The 16300-nt window shown below is 28.0% G+C and overlaps 2 protein-coding genes across 5 annotated transcripts in view; one reads left to right on the top strand and one right to left on the bottom strand.

Moving 5' to 3' along the window:
• Nucleotides 1-12707, top strand: part of LOC142320634 (sodium-coupled monocarboxylate transporter 1-like) — a 69209-nt gene extending 56502 nt beyond the window's left edge. The window contains exons 13-16 of one of the 2 annotated variants that reach the window (XM_075358656.1): nucleotides 2633-2719; nucleotides 5117-5301; nucleotides 7768-7972; nucleotides 12381-12707. In XM_075358656.1, coding sequence (XP_075214771.1) covers nucleotides 2633-2719; nucleotides 5117-5301; nucleotides 7768-7972; nucleotides 12381-12485 — 582 coding nt within the window. In that variant the 3' untranslated portion in view covers nucleotides 12486-12707. Of the gene's footprint in view, nucleotides 1-2632; nucleotides 2720-5116; nucleotides 5302-7767; nucleotides 7982-12380 lie in introns of both variants that reach the window. The other variant, XM_075358655.1, reaches the window with a different exon arrangement.
• LOC142320635 (uncharacterized) overlaps nucleotides 1002-16300 on the bottom strand; it is a 53109-nt gene continuing 37810 nt past the window's right edge. For 2 of the 3 annotated variants that reach the window (XR_012755461.1, XR_012755462.1), the window contains 3 exons: nucleotides 13012-15638; nucleotides 6624-6773; nucleotides 1002-1163 (listed from right to left, as the gene is read on the bottom strand). Coding sequence is in view for 1 of the 3 variants with exons in the window: in XM_075358657.1 (XP_075214772.1) it covers nucleotides 15307-15638 (332 nt within the window). In the remaining 2 variants the exon portion in view is untranslated. Of the gene's footprint in view, nucleotides 1164-6623; nucleotides 6774-12901; nucleotides 15639-16300 lie in introns of those variants that run through there. The other variant, XM_075358657.1, reaches the window with a different exon arrangement.

Here is a 16300-nt window from a genome sequence, read left to right as displayed (position 1 = left end):
ATATTACAGTACACTCAGAAGTCTTCCAGGTTAAATAAAACCATTAGATGAAATGAATGCAGTTGATTGCCTTACCCAAAATTTATATTATTTTCATTTCCTTCGATGTTTAATCATGAGTTCTCTTATTATTTAATTACTCCAATATTTATTTCCCAAAACCTGAAATAAATAAAAATGGGAAATAAATTATTTCCCAAAAACTGAATGGAAAAATTCTAGCTTTCTACTGTTTGCAACATTTTCTAATAAAAATGTATGTTGGAGGAAAACTAGAAAAAACCAGATTTCCTCTTATAAGGAGTGGTAGGGAAAGATTTATTGTTGTACTTACTTGTGAGAACAAAATATTTTTCTTATATGATATTTACTAGTCTTGAAATATATTGTCAACTCAAACATAAACTGTAATATAGAAATCTCATATAGAAATGTTAAGTGTTTAATAAAAAAAAAGATTTATAAGAAATTAGTAAACTTTCATATGGTTTATTAGACCAGTGGTAATCAACATTTTTTTCAGAATTCTGATTTAATTTAAATAAAATTCTGTGATGTCCTAGGTAGGTTGTAAACTGCATTAATTACAATGTAATGATTTCCCAACACCTGAAACATCTGTAAGAGTAGCATCCTGGAAACTAAAGAGTGTAAAACTGAAAATGCTCTAACCATTAATAAATTGATTTCTAAATAAATGGTCACCAAATTTAAATACTGTTCACTGTTATCTAATGTTTCACTGAATGCTGTTGGTATTTATTAATTGCTAATAAGTCAACGCTACTTAGAATTTTAAAAATGAATTTGTGATTCTAAATCATCATTCATTGCTGAGAAATATAAATGAAGTTGAAGAAGTACTTGCTTGCAAATTTTTAAAAATAATCAAGTTATTTAGTTAATTCATACAGTGGTAGAAAATAAAAGATTATGCAGTCTTATATTTAAAAATATTCCATTACAAATAAATTTGTGTAGGAAATTTAATTGTAATCATTTAAAACATTAGAATTTTCCCAGTACAGTGTGTCACCAATTACAGTAAACTCTATATAATAAGCATTTCTCTGCAATGAAAACTGGTTGGTCCCTTAACAATTCCAATGCCAATCAATGTATTTTAGGCTCTCTACTGTGCAGAATGAAAATCCAGAATTTTCCTATAACAGTGAAAAAAGATATATCCACAACTATTTTTTAATCTTTTGTACAGTGTTCTTAATGTCAAAATATTATCTATTTGAATAAAAATTAGTTATAGTTGCAACTGGTGGTTCCTTCCTGTGAATTGTTTTGAATAACTTTATTTATCTGCTATATAAAATGGTGGAAAGTTATATCATACATAAAGTAATACATATATTGACAATTTAAACATGATATCTGGGCAAAAAATAACAAATACAAAAAGCATTTGAGATTAAATTATTGTAACAGTCTAATGGAAAAAACTTGATTTAAAAATTTAAGTTGTAACATAAAAATGAACCTCATGAATTTTCTGAAAATCACTGTGCATTTAAATATATGCAATAGGAGAAAATTCAATTTGTTTTGTAGACTGTACTGAACTGTTAATCTCATTTTAGTTATATTCACATTCAAGAGTCAAATCACATCATGATTAGAAGTTCCTGAATACAAAGAAACTTTTTCTTGCATTAATATATAAATTATTAAAAAAGAAAACAACATAAAACTGAGTTGATCTTATGTATAAAATGTGATATTCCAAAAACTGGGTTAAATTCTTTCCAGAAATAAATACACTTGAACATGCATTACATGAAAACCATATTACATGTTTATAATGAAATTAGTAGTAAAGGTGGGATTCAGGGACTCAATTTTTGCTGGCCGAATCTTTGTAACCTTTTGAGCAACTCTGTTTAGGAAAAGTCTCTAAATTAGCTCAAAGAAAGAAAGAGTTGCCAAACTTCGATCTCAAAGATCGCATTCCTTCATTATCTTATAGGGAAAAAGGAAACTTGAATAAGGAAATGAATAAGGATACTACCTTCACAGGAATGAATGGTGTTAGGAGAAGCAAGTCCACCACATTGAGAGGTATGTAAACATGGTAATGCTTCCTGTGGGGACTATTGGCACATCCCTCCCAGAATTTCTGAAGATTTTTAGGGCTGATCTACTTTTATAGACAGGCTGATTAACTGAATAAGATGACAGCCTTGGCTATAAACATAATCCAAGTCAACCAGCTACTAAAGCTGCGAAAACATCCAAGATATTATTTCAGATCCAGATGAGCCACCCAAAAATAGTTTCAGGATTTCATAAGAAATGCTTTGACCACCCCAGACATATGTGACAATCAGTAGCAGTAAACTGAACTCTTCAGTTAGATCCTTACTTGAGGTAGCACACTATTAAAAAAATTGTTATAATTATAGTATAAGTTTTAGAAAGTATTTGATTTGCACATAGGTAAATACTTATTATTTTATTTAATAATTTGATTGAAGGAAAATTTGTTGAATACTAATTCATCATTTTTCACAATTTAAGTATTTGGGAGTTATTAATTTTTAATCATATTTTGCATTTTGTAAACTGTTGTATACAACGATCAAATTAATCTGAAAACTGTACCTAAAATTTGTGTTTGCAGGTTGCTTTGAGTTTTAATGGTATGTCTGGAGGTGTTACATTAGGATTGTTTTCTCTTGGAATGTTTATTCCATGGGCTAATTCTAAGGTAAGAAAATTTAGTTACTCATAGATAATTAAAATTTTATTTACAAAATATATGAAAAGGTTTTGGGTAGTCTATTCTTTGTTATGTAAGTAGTGTTTGTTGTACATTTTTTATTTACAGCTGAACTCAAATCAGCATTATCCCCTTCAAATCAATTTGGGAATTTCTCATTGCCAGATACTTGCTCCCACTCCAAATAACAGTTTTGGAAATCTTCAACTGAAAGTACCTTCTGCTGCTTACCTTTAGGTTGCTCTTTACTTTCTTCATTTGAATTTATTTATTTTGATGATTTTGATTAACTATCCAAAGAACATGCTTGAGCAAACACTCAAATTTCTTAACCCTGCATTAAAGATTAAGTTTGAATAAAGAAGAAACCAAACTGATAACAGAAATATGGAGGGTTTGAAACCATTGGAATTTTCCTTCTGATAAAAAAATTTGATTATGGAAATGGAACCAGAACAATGAACTTCTTCATGATATAGCATTCAATAATCCGTAATTTTTAACCAGATGGTAACAATTAATCCTTTTTCTGAATTTCAAGGATGTCTAAGTGATACTGCTGATTAGCTAATTGTCATTATTATGTCAGTTCATTGAAAAACAACCTTAATTTTTTTTTTATTAATAAATTAGCATGAATTATATTTGCAATTTGTTAATTTTTTTATTAATTTTGGAACAGTGTTTGTTATTTCTCGTAATTTTGTTGTTTGGTTACACAAATTTTTTTTTCACTATCGGTCATCACATTTTTAATGAATTCAAAAAGATCAAGATATAATTATATTCCTTTAATTTTCCTTTTGTTGTTTATGATGATTTTTGGATCTATTTTGCAAATAAAATTTACTGCATTTCTAACTTCTGAAACTGAATTTCAAAGTATTTGATTACCTAGATTCAACTACTGAACATTTATTTTGATAATTCAAGATTGATCAACAAATCTCATAAAAGCTTTAATTTGCTACATTTTAGACATGCAGTGTTTTTTCAAAACAAAGTTCACATTCTCACACCACTAAAACGCTTCACCCTTGATGGAACAAAATCTCTATATGGTTTTTTTTAAGTTTCTGCTGATTTTTTTAATAAAGTTGATGCATGATTTAGTTGCAGAATCATGGTTTTTCTTTATAATTTTTATAATCCATTTTAACTGCACACTTAAAACTCACTGACAAATGAAACTGGATTACAATATTAAATTTAAACTTACAGTTAATATCAAGTAGGAATAAACATGTTGATTGAAGCTAGAGGGATAACTCATTTCTGTCAGTTTCCAATCTGTACAGTTATATTACATTTATGCTAATCTGTTGAAATACTTAATATCTTGTTGAAATATTTCTTAAGAAACAAAATTATTTTACTCCAAGTTGTTAAATCAATTTATTTAATCAAATAAATTGACTGGCTGTTGGTTCAGGCCAATCAATGGTGACTTAATGTTTTGGCTGACATTCAGAATCTTTCTGCACAGAGATATTTCTGGCCTCTAAAATTATTGGAGGAAAACAATTATAGTTTCCCTTCTGCCTAAAATTTTCATTGTTTTTATGTCTCAGATCAATAAGATGAGTAATTGTTACTTTTACTGTTCACTTTCTCCTACCAAGTGGAATCACTACAAAATTTGTTGTTTTCTACTGAATGTGTATATTAGATTACTCATCTTCATTCTCTCCCAGTGTTTCTTAAGATCATGACCTGCAAGCATTTCAGGTATCAAGCATTGTAGAACCAATCAAATTTGCTTTCCTGAATGAATGCACACAGGCTGCAGCCTGTGTGTGAACAATATGAAAAGTCACTTACATGGCTGAATAAATCTCCATTTCTGTGAGCTTGGTATAGTTATAAAACAGCATAATTCAGCTAAGAGAAAAAGCCAACAGGAAACCACTTCACTCTTCACTTCCTTTGTAATTTTTATTCTTCATTATACCTGACATCAGATGCGTTTTATTCCTGAGAATGATTGTACCATTTTTAGAGGTAACTGGCTACTAATGACAAGTTACATGCAACTGTTTGGATATTACACCTGACATACACATTGATCATAAACTCTTTAGAGTTGTTAAACAATCAGTAATCCAAAGAACATTTTTTTTTGTTCCAGTTATTAATCAAAAATCAATTTACAAATCAGTTACTATATAAAAAATAATGCTAAAAAAGAGCTGATAATTGAATGCATAAGTGATTTTGTTTTTTAGCACAGCATTTAATTTTTATTGGCTCTGTTCTCTGTAATTTTCTAGTCCAAACTAAATATGATGTTTCATATGTCATGTTACTATAACTTATTTTTATTATAGAAGCCTTGTCAGTGGAATTTTCTTACAAGAAAACTTTTTTTAACAATTTATGTTATAGGGTGTACTGTCCGGTGCAATAGTGGCTGGAGGACTTATACTTTGGATTGGTTTTGGAGCTCAAATAGCTATTGCAAATGGGTTAGGGAAAGCAGCAATGAAACCAGTGTCTATAGAAAACTGTTATTGTAACAACACTCATGAAATTTCTAATACTTCTGTTTTTATTAAAGAATCTTCTGAAGAGTAAGTAATTAGTCGCATTGCTGTAATTATGTATAAACTGCTTTTATCAAATCAGATTTTTGTATGCCCAAATATAATAAAATGTTTATAATAGAACCTACTTAATTCTTCATATTCAAAGAACACAAAATGTAAAATTCTGTTGTAAAAAATTTAAAAAAGTAAACATATTCTATACTCACTGCATTAGTCTTATTTGTTTATGAAGTTCATTAACTTGTTTAGTTTAAAGAGTTGTTTTCCTTTTCTTTGAAAAGTTGGAGAATTTAACTTATTTCTATTCACCAACACAATATTTTTCACACGATTTGATTTTTTTAATCTTTTCTTTTTATATAAAATATAATTAAATTTTAAAAATGCATGCACATGCACACATATGCTGAATGTGGCAAATTATAAAAGGCAACAAATTAAAAGATATTGGATTAGAGAGAGTTACTGAAATTCATATTTTTTAAAATAACAAAGTGTCATCGATACAAGTTGAGTCATTAAAAATTAAAATTAAATAAAAATTTATTTTGGGCCTTAATTTAATTTAAAAAAACAAAAATAAGATATGAAATAAATGATTCTGAGGTTAAAGGGTAGCTATTTTAATTTCCTGAACTTGCAATGATTGTGAAAGTAAGGTTAGATAGAATTTTGTTTTATAGTGAACATTATCAATAGTCTAACTTTATCAAGTGCAGTAATTAGACTAGCATATAGAAAACTTACATAGAAGTAGTAAATTACTTCTAAAAAAAGCTGCTTATTATGATGCTGAAAACTGCAACTATCAGTATTTTTTTTAAAGAAAAACTTGTATATATTTGTGTGCTCTGTTAATAATATGCTGTGGTATGTATGTTATTAGAGAATTCATTTAAAGTATCATATTTTGACATTAAAAAAAATTTTACTTAGACAAATTTGAGTTCCTCAAATTTTTACAGATAAGCCTATTGCTATGTGTTGTAAGTAAACTATGTTCATTAAAATTCATTAAGGAAAATTACTGTACATGTTTTTGAGAAAAATACTAGTTTGAAAACCATTTTTTGTTAGAACCCATGATTTTGGGCAAGATCACTCGGTTGCAGCGAAATAAGCATGTATAAAGTTTGAAAGAAATTGATCCAGTTGTTTAGCTTCTAGATGGCCGGAGGCCACACTGACACATTGATACTTAAAAAATTTTAACTCAAGATCTTACACCACATATTTTTATTTCCTATTCATATTACGCCACAATGTAGCAAAACTAGTGAAGATGATTATACAAATAATATGGCTTAATTCTAATGATGATGCCACAAGAAGGATTGTATACTTACAATAATTTATTTATTTATACAGCAGCAACAGACTTCACCAACTTACAGTTACTGATGGATGATAATTAATCTTTGTAGTGTGTAAAAAATGTCACGCCTGACCAGCATTCAAATCTGGGACCCCCAGATAAAAGATTGAGATGCTATCATCTGTCACAATAATCAACATTAAAAATTCAATACATTTTAAAACATGTTATCGACTGCAGTTCCAGGGTTGTCTTGTTTTAAGGTTATATACATGCTGCAGATTATTTTTTTTCGAAGTTGCTTAAGGGTTTTCCCGGTTTATATTTAATGACAAAATCATTCATTGTTAAAAATGATTGGCACAAAAACACAGGGTAAATTAAAATTAATGAAAATAACACTAAATAAAACTGTTATAAAAACGAATTATAAAACTGTATCGTACCACAGTAACACAGACAGAAATACTTTCTTTCTCTGAACTGAATAATGGTGTGAAGTGTTACAAATGATATCATTATTAAACATTAATAACAAAGACACAACAAAATTTTTAATTGCTTATCATCGGTATGCCGCAGCACCAGACAAATGACAACTCACAGTACATTATTATATGCATAAAACAATAATTGTACTTGCGTATGGAGAGGACAGAATGATTCAGCCTAAACTACTGAGATAAAACTCATACATGCTGTATTCATAATGACAATGATTACTTATGATTAATAAGTATGTGGTCCATAAACAGAAACATTCTTTTAATCAACAAATTAATCATTTTGAAAATAATAATTTAATACAAGGCTCATATAGTCAAACTGTTTTTACTTAAATTATATAATGCAATAAAAATCTATCAGTTTTATTTGAACTGATGATAAAAATACTATATATTGATATGATAGAAAATGGTAAATGTCAGGAAGAGAATCAGATGAACTTTCTGATATTTAACAGTTTAATTTTAAAATTGTTATGTATTTATGGAGAAACCTGCAGAGAATGAAAGTAGAATAAAAATTTTCAGATAGGAAATAATATATTAATAAAAATATTTATAGTGTTTGAATTTCATATTCTTCATATTTTTTGTATATATAATAATATAAATATATATAAGTACATAATATGTGTGCTAATAATTCATCATTTGTTTTTTTGTTATCAGGATTTGGTCAGTTTACAGAATCAGTTACTTATGGTATTCTGCAATTGGATTCTTTGTAACAATGTTTGTTGGGATTATTGTCAGTCTTATTACTGGTCCACAAGATCCTTGTAGAGTTAATTCTGACTTAATATCACCACCAGTGCAATGTCTACTGAAAAAGTTGCCAAATCATCTAAAAGAGAGGCTCAGTCTCCCACTGGAGGTATATCAGGTTAAATATTTATTTATTTTATAGATGTAATAAAAATTTCTTGAAAGTTTTCCAAATTTCATTTACACATTTTAAATGGAGAATAAAAATCTATTTGACGTAAATTCCAGATTTCAGTGTTTTCAGTATTCTTATTTTAATGCTTACTTATGTTTTGAAGAGCAAAAGAAAAAAGTTAAATCAGATCCCAAATAATAAATGTTATCTGATATCACCTTATCCCAAGAAATCATTTACTGGGCTGTAATGAAAGATTGCCCAATATGATCAACAAGAGCATATGAGATCAACAAGATGTGGTAAATATAATCAACATGTTATTTCAACATTTTTCAAAATTACCTTCCTCCTGCCCACTTTGTGTTGTTAATGTTCTGATGAACAGTAGATATTACAAAAAAAAAAAAAAAAAATGCTAAGTTTATTGTAATTTCAATGGCCTTTTGCATAAAATTTTTAATTTAAGAATTTTTAAATTAAAGGAAATAAACATTTTCTGTGGGAGCACTCACTTTCTGAAATAAAAGAACACTTTCTTATAATTTTGAAATAAGCATAAAACAACAACTTTGAACTCAACCAGGCCTACCAGTGTGCTCATTTGTTTCTAATAAATAGAAAACGTATAACTGTAAAACCCACTGTAACACATCTAACCAATCTACACAGCACAAACTTTGTATTTTTCCATACAGAAAGCATTTAAAATTGTTTCTCTTTCTGAACATACTAGTATGACACAATGACAATTACTTCTAAGTGTGATGTTGGACTAGGGACAGTGAATGCTAGTTTAAAACAATTTAAAAAAACTGGTTTTCTCAAAGAAAGTAAAATGCGGCTGTAAAAGAAAAACTATTCCAACAGGATCAATTATTAGTAAGAAAAAATAAATTTGATCTACAGTTATTATTTGCTGTGGTCTTAAATAGAGAATTAGCAGTCAGTGGTACAGATTTACACATGAAAACTGTTAGATGCTGACTTTTTGCAGCTGGACAGAAAGCTGATAGGCAAACTAAAGAACAGCTTTTAACACCAATAATTTGCAACAGGCTCTTAGGGGCCAAAACACACACTAACTGGATCAAAGCAGACAGGAAAATTGTTATATTTTCTGACAAGTCACATTTTTATGTCCAGGAGCCAAAGGTTTCATATGTAAGAAAAGCATCAGATGAAAATACATCATCAGCTCTTATCCAAGAATCAGTTAAACATCCCCAGAAAAACATTTTTGGGGTTGTTTTATATTTGAAGGCCCTTGTTCATTACTTCCAGTAGATGATATGTTGAAAAGTGATCATATATCAAGATTCTCAACAAAGGTTGTGACAACTTCAAAACTAATTCCTACAAGGCAACAAAGTGTTCCAACAACATTTGGCACCATGCCATACTGACAAACATTTTTTAATGAACGAAACATTAAAGTGCTCCTGTAGCCAAGCAATTTCCCAGACTTAACCCAGTTGAAAATCTTTGGGGAATTATAAAAAAAAACAACTCTCAAAAATGAGTTGTACAACTGAAACTGACCTCATTGAAGCAATAATAAGGTATGATTTCACAATGAAGAAATCAAAACATGAATAGTACATTGTTTAAATCAATGCCAAATCATGTACATGAAGTGATTACAAATAAAGGAAGACATATTAATTACTAGAGATATTTTCTGCTAATTAAAGTTATTTTATTAAATGACATCTGTGTTGGGATTAATTTGCATGCTACTTTATATACATCAGCCAACAGTCAAACAAAATTACCAAAGTTTTCAGGAAAGAAGTATAACTTTCTAAATAATATAAATGAAATCGTAGTGCCAACAACACAACATATACAGACAACTGTAATTAATAACTTTAAATAACTGTAATCAGTCAATTTATAGATGCAGGACACACAAACAAAGACATCAATATGCAAATTTTGTATACAATAAATATAAACTAAAATCTCAACTCTGTCGAATAATATGAATTTTATAAACGCACTAAATTTAATAAAAATAACTTATTAACATGTATCAAATATAATATTCAATAAATGTTTAACTGTTTCCTAACATTTTCCTTTTTAAGATGACTATCTTTAACACAGTTCTGCTTGAACTCTACTGAGGAAGATGTTGATATTGTAATTCTCTAAAAGGCCTTTTGAAGAATAATTTCATTAATTTGAAACTAAGTCATTAATCATTTTTAATAAATGTAAATAATTTTGTTAAAAGGAATGGTAGTTGTTTCTAATTTTTGGATTATACTTTATTAAATGCAAAATGATTATCTTGTAGAGACTTAATACCCTTGTATGATGTGTCATATCAGGAATCAACTATTTTTATTGGTTCATGTAAAAAACTTCATGTTTATTTGTAAAGAAAGCAATAACCCAACTGCTTCCTATTGTTTTATCAATAGCACTTATTCTAAGACAAAATGAGTATAGTAAAAAGTGAATTGTATAATTCAGTAAATTAACTTCTGATAAAAAGAAGAGTAAGGACTGAGAAGAAACACTAATATCGCCTTTAACATTACAATGCATTCATGAAAATCAATACATTCTTTAACAGAGGTAAAAATAATAAACTGAAAATAAATATGGGATGCATTAATTTGATTGGCTGTATTTGTATGGAAGGGGTAGAAATAATGAAGATAAGACCCACCTACTTATCTAATTTCATCTAAGACCTAATTTTTTCACTTACCAGTCTTTAATATTTTACTTATTAACCAGTTACACTTCATATTTGTCCATATTATTATTATACGATAACTTGATCGCGTCAATAGCATAGAAAATTACTGTGTTCAACAAGCATAAATGCATGTATTAAATGTATTATACATCCCCAGGTCTGCATAACTTATTCAGTTTCAGAACTGTGTAACTATCCCATACAGTTATAACATGGAAAGATATAGTTTTTGAAGGTAATCCAAAACAAGATATTGTGATGCAGCTGATTGATGTTTTTTTTCTTTTTTTTTTTGTCTTCAGTCATTTGACTGGTTTGATACAGCTCTCCAAGATTCCCTATCTAGTGCTAGTCGTTTCATTTCAGTATACATCCTACATCCCTAACAATTTGTTTTACATATTCCAAATGTGGCCTGCCTACACAATTTTTTCCTTCTACCTGTCCTTCCAATATCAAAGCGACTATTTCAGGATGCCTTAGTATTTGGCCTATAAGTCTGTCTCTTCTTTTAACTATATTTTTCCAAATGCTTCTTTCTTCATCTATTTGCCACAATACCTCTTCATTTGTCACTTTATCCACCCATCTGATTTTTAACATTCTCCTATAGCACCACATTTCAAAAGCTTCTAATCTTTTCTTCTCAGATACTCCGATTGTCCAAGTTTCAATTCCATATAAAGCGACACTCCAAACGTATACTTTCAAAAATCTTTTCCTGACATTTAAATTAATTTTTGATGTAAACAAATTATATTTCTTACTGAAGGCTCCTTTCGCTTGTGCTATTCGGCATTTTATATTGCTCCTGCTTCGTCCATCTTTAGTAATTCTACTTCCCAAATAACAAAATTCTTCTACCTCCATAATCTTTTCTCCTCCTATTTTCACATTCAGTGGTCCATCTTTGTTATTTCTACTACATTTCATTACTTTTGTTTTGTTCTTGTTTATTTTCATGCGACAGTTCTTGCATAGGACTTCATCTATGCCGTTCATTGTTTCTTCTAAATCCTTTTTACTCTTGGCTGGAATTACTATATCACTGATTGATGTAAATCATTTTATTGATGTGTTCCAGCAATTCCTGTTGGATTTCATTAAAGATTCATTTTGGATCAGTAAGAAGTCATAATGAGATAGATCCTGGATAGAATGTGAAATAACTTTATTACCCAAACATTTTTCTTATCAATCAATATGTGTCTTTTTTAAAATAGCCTTTAATAGCCATAGTGGCAGTATAATACCCACAGCAGCATTCTAAATGCTTGTTTACATATTCCATGTATTTCTAAAGCAGTTTTCCCAAGTTTAAAATAAAAAATTGTTCTCTTAAATTCATTATTTAAAAAAATACATAATTGAAGTATGACATAAAAGAATAACAACAAATACAATCTTGTCCACCAAACAATCTTCTGTTGGGTATCATGGTTGAGAAAGGATTTGTGCAATGACAGTTCCTCCACATTAAAGTTTTGGAACCAGTCCGAAATGAATTAGTTTTACCTAAATTACATTAATTTTATTGTACAAATCACTTTTCTCTTATCATGGAATTTTTTTCATAAAAATTGTCATGAGATTTTTTAAATTAAATAATTTTAATTGAATTAGTAGATCATTTTATTTACAAATCTTTATGTAATTTTCATAATTATTTAATTTAAGCTTTTTTTTCAGTCAAAAACAATGGCCGTAAACCTTAAGGAAAAAAAGACAACCATATCAGAGATTGGAGGAATTGTCAATCCAGCTGTTAATTTAGACCACGATGTTTTAACGTAGTATAATAATTGATTTTGATTATAGAACTTAATTAATTATAGTTTTATAAATTATTTTATAACTTATTATTTTTACTGTTATTCTTAATATTGGTTCAATTATCATGACTTCACCATTTCATCTACATTTTTTTTAATCAAAATATACAAATACACAACGGGTACTTTGATAATTGTAACTTTGTAAATAAAATGTTTGAAAAAGTTTTTTTAATAAATAAATTTTAAAACAAGGTTGTACAGTATTTTATTATAGTAGCATCTGTCAAAATCTTTGAAAAACAGAAAAGGTTTAGGAAATTATTTTACATGTTTATAGTTTTTAATCTGCATGTTTTAAATGAATGAATGAATGAATACACTTAAAGTAAATGTAAAACTGACTTCCAATGTCTTACTAATAAATACTATATAAGTTGTACAAGTAATCTGTCATTTTTACTGGTAGTATACAATTAATAATCTAGATTCAAAAGGTGTTACTAAAAGTATAATAAATTATATATTCAAAAATATAGTATTTTTACCTCAAAAATTCACTGCAAAATAGAATCTGGGCTTATTTTATTAAAAAAAGTTTTTTCTGTGATTGAGTTTTTTTAATATAAATGTGGTGGTTGATAAATGTTTTATTGTATTGGTCTTAACATCCCAAACTATCTAGTTGTCCAACACTACTTACTTAACTCCACTTTTAATACCTAGAATCTCCACTGATTACTTGGAATTGCGTTCCTGAAAAACGTTTATGAGAATTATATATTATATTTCTTGATTTCTTGTCAAATTAAATTCCTCTGTACTTCATAACTCTTGGATTCTAGAACTTGAATATTGTATTTTCATTTAATATTCTTTACCAATACACTCACTCTTCATAGCATAAATGTACTTACAATAGAAGTCAGCAGTTAACATTTTTTGTTCAGTTTTATTTTTAATTCATTTTTAGGACTCTTCTTGTATAGAATTTAAACATAAATATTCAAGCATTCAGGCAGGTTAAATTGCCTGGATGTTCCATACCAGATATTTTTATTTGGTACAATGAAACATCACATCCATTCTAATCATATATGCAAAGATTCATTTTTTTGTTATGGTTTTTCAGTACCATTCCCTGGTAAATCTTTGTTGAGTATAGAGTGGATCAAAAGTTAAACTTAAAGCTATTACTACATTTATTACTAGGTCTATTACTAGATTTAACAACCTGAACTATTTTTTATTAGGAAGGAAAGAATTCTTTAATCAAGTAAGATCTTGCAAGTCTTGCTTCACAAAGTTTCATGACAGAATTGTTTTTAATGAAAATTAAATAAACAGTTTATCAAACCAAGCTTAAAAAATTTATGAAGCTATGAAAATAGAGGTAGGTCTATAAGCAATCAAAGTATTTTTGTACAGATCAGTAAACATCTGATATATTTTAACAAATAATAAAACTCATTGCACAACACATACATTTTCTAAAAAATAGCTGTCGACAATTTCTTTCATCAAAATACAAAATTCTGAATCTTTAATAGAATGATAATCCATCCAGGGAAAGGATACCTTTTTGCATCTTTCTACATATATATTTTGTTTTTTTTTTTTTTATATTTTATTATTTTTTGTTATTGTTTCGTATCATTCATCATATACATTAAATAGCTCTTTACAAACCAGTAATAAAAATTGAGAGACTTCTTTGTATGCAATATTTTTTGTAAAAGTTTTGTGTGAATAGGGAAGTAATTTACTTTGCTCTGGTCCATGAACAATTTGAACTTTCAAATTATCAAAATGTTATACTCTTGCCAATGCAACATCAAGGAAAGGGGTCAAAGAATATGCAAAGAAACTTTATTAAAAAAAGAATTATGGTTAAAGTACATTAAGCAAAATAGTTTTGAAAACAACTGTTTCTTATATTTAGAAAATTTAAAAGATAATTTGGTTAAAGAAAAAAATAGATTTCTGAAAATAAATTATTCCTTTGTAATAGTTTTGCACTGGAAGAAAATGAATAAATGAATGCACAGCTTGACTTTTGAGTTAAATCTAGCTGGGCTGAAATGTTGGGGTTCATTGATATGAAATGGAGTAGATAATTACAACCTGTAAGAGCATTTAATTTTATAATTAGAAACAGAAAACATCAGTAATTACAAAAAAGCACTTTTTAAAAAATTCTGCAACAAATTTTGAAATTTTACATTTTGACACAGTCAAAATGTAAAATTTGACTGGGATTTTTTTCTGGGTTGGGGCATACATTAAAAAGTACCCAATTCTATATCTTCAGTGGTTAAGGAATTAGGTAGGTTTATCTTACAGGTTTTCTGAGAAAAACAGTACATTAAAAATTTCTGAAAAGTAAACTCAATAAAAGGATTTAAAAATAATAATAATATTGTTAAAATTGGCTCGGTAGAACTTTAGAAATAAGCAAGCATGGTTTTTTAAAAATCTTAACCTTTCATTTAATAAAATTTGGTTCCAGTCACTCAAAATGAATAAAAATTTTGTCAAATTTTTGGCAAAGAAGCAAGAAGCAAATTTTTGGATCCACTATTACTCCAGAGGTTAAGCCCCTTAAGAATAGAAACAATGTTCTGTACTTAGTAGTTAGTTTCCCCTAGTAAATGGTTAGTTTCTACCTAGTAACCGATATACATTAGTTACCTGTGTGAATTATAATCTAGCAATTCTCCTAGATAATGTGTCTCTTAATTTTTTCTTATCAACAAATTCATGGTTTTTAAAATAATGATCTGAAATAAAAAAAATATACACATAAGTAAGCGTAAGTACAGTAATTATTAATTTTTTATAAGTCATTTTTTAACTTTGTTGGTAATTGTTTTTAAAACACATAACTGCGATATTTTATTCTTCTGCATTATTTCTTTGCTTACATTTACATTGCAGTCAGCATTATTTAAATTAAATACCATTAATTTGGCTGAACTATTTTTAAATCCAATATTTCCAAATATTATTTGAGATTTCTCTTTCCAACTATTGTATGCCTGCTCATATAAACAGTGAAAGCCTTCATTTCTAGCTATTGTTTGTGTTTCATTGCTTGTAAATACACCAGTCACTATAGAAAGGTTGAATGTCTTTGTTTGTGCTATACTTGATTGTAGAAGCGCTTTACCTATACCTAAAACATAACATAAAATTATGGATTATAATATAATATTATAACCTGTGTTGGGTAAAGTTAACAAAAATAAAAGAACACACAGCTCGTATTTGCCAAAAGAAATTGGACTTTAATTAGAAAGAAAACAACTGAACTTATGTTAAATCATAACCTTAAAAAATTAAATGAAATTATGAAATAAACATAACTTAATTTTATATAAGAAATATCAGCTGAAATCAGAATATCAGTAATAATAATACATGATAAATACATATTTCAAATAATAGTTTGAGAATCTACAATTAAACAAAGCCTGAAACAAAGCAATATAAGACACCTTATTTTACAATTAGATACTTATAAACATATCATCAATAAAAATAGTGTAACTGGAAAACTGTTGCATTACTGACATATTCTGTAATAATGAAAATTAGCAATGAACAAATGTCATTAACTTAGAAAAATGAACTAAAACAATTCTTATTATTTGGCACTGGCCATTTCTGAATTATGAACATCATCATACTTAACATTAAATAATTAATACGTGGAATTCTAGTTTAATGTAGAAAAAAGCCACGATAATCTTCCAGTATAAAAAGAGTTAATTACAATAATCAAATTGAAATAAGTAAACGTATAAATAGAGTTCATTTTAGTAGTAAGCTTTCTTG

Source organism: Lycorma delicatula, chromosome 2 (genome assembly GCF_047948215.1).
Source record: "Lycorma delicatula isolate Av1 chromosome 2, ASM4794821v1, whole genome shotgun sequence".
Taxonomy (NCBI): domain Eukaryota; kingdom Metazoa; phylum Arthropoda; class Insecta; order Hemiptera; family Fulgoridae; genus Lycorma; species Lycorma delicatula.
This window is presented reverse-complemented; position numbering and strand designations above follow the sequence as displayed.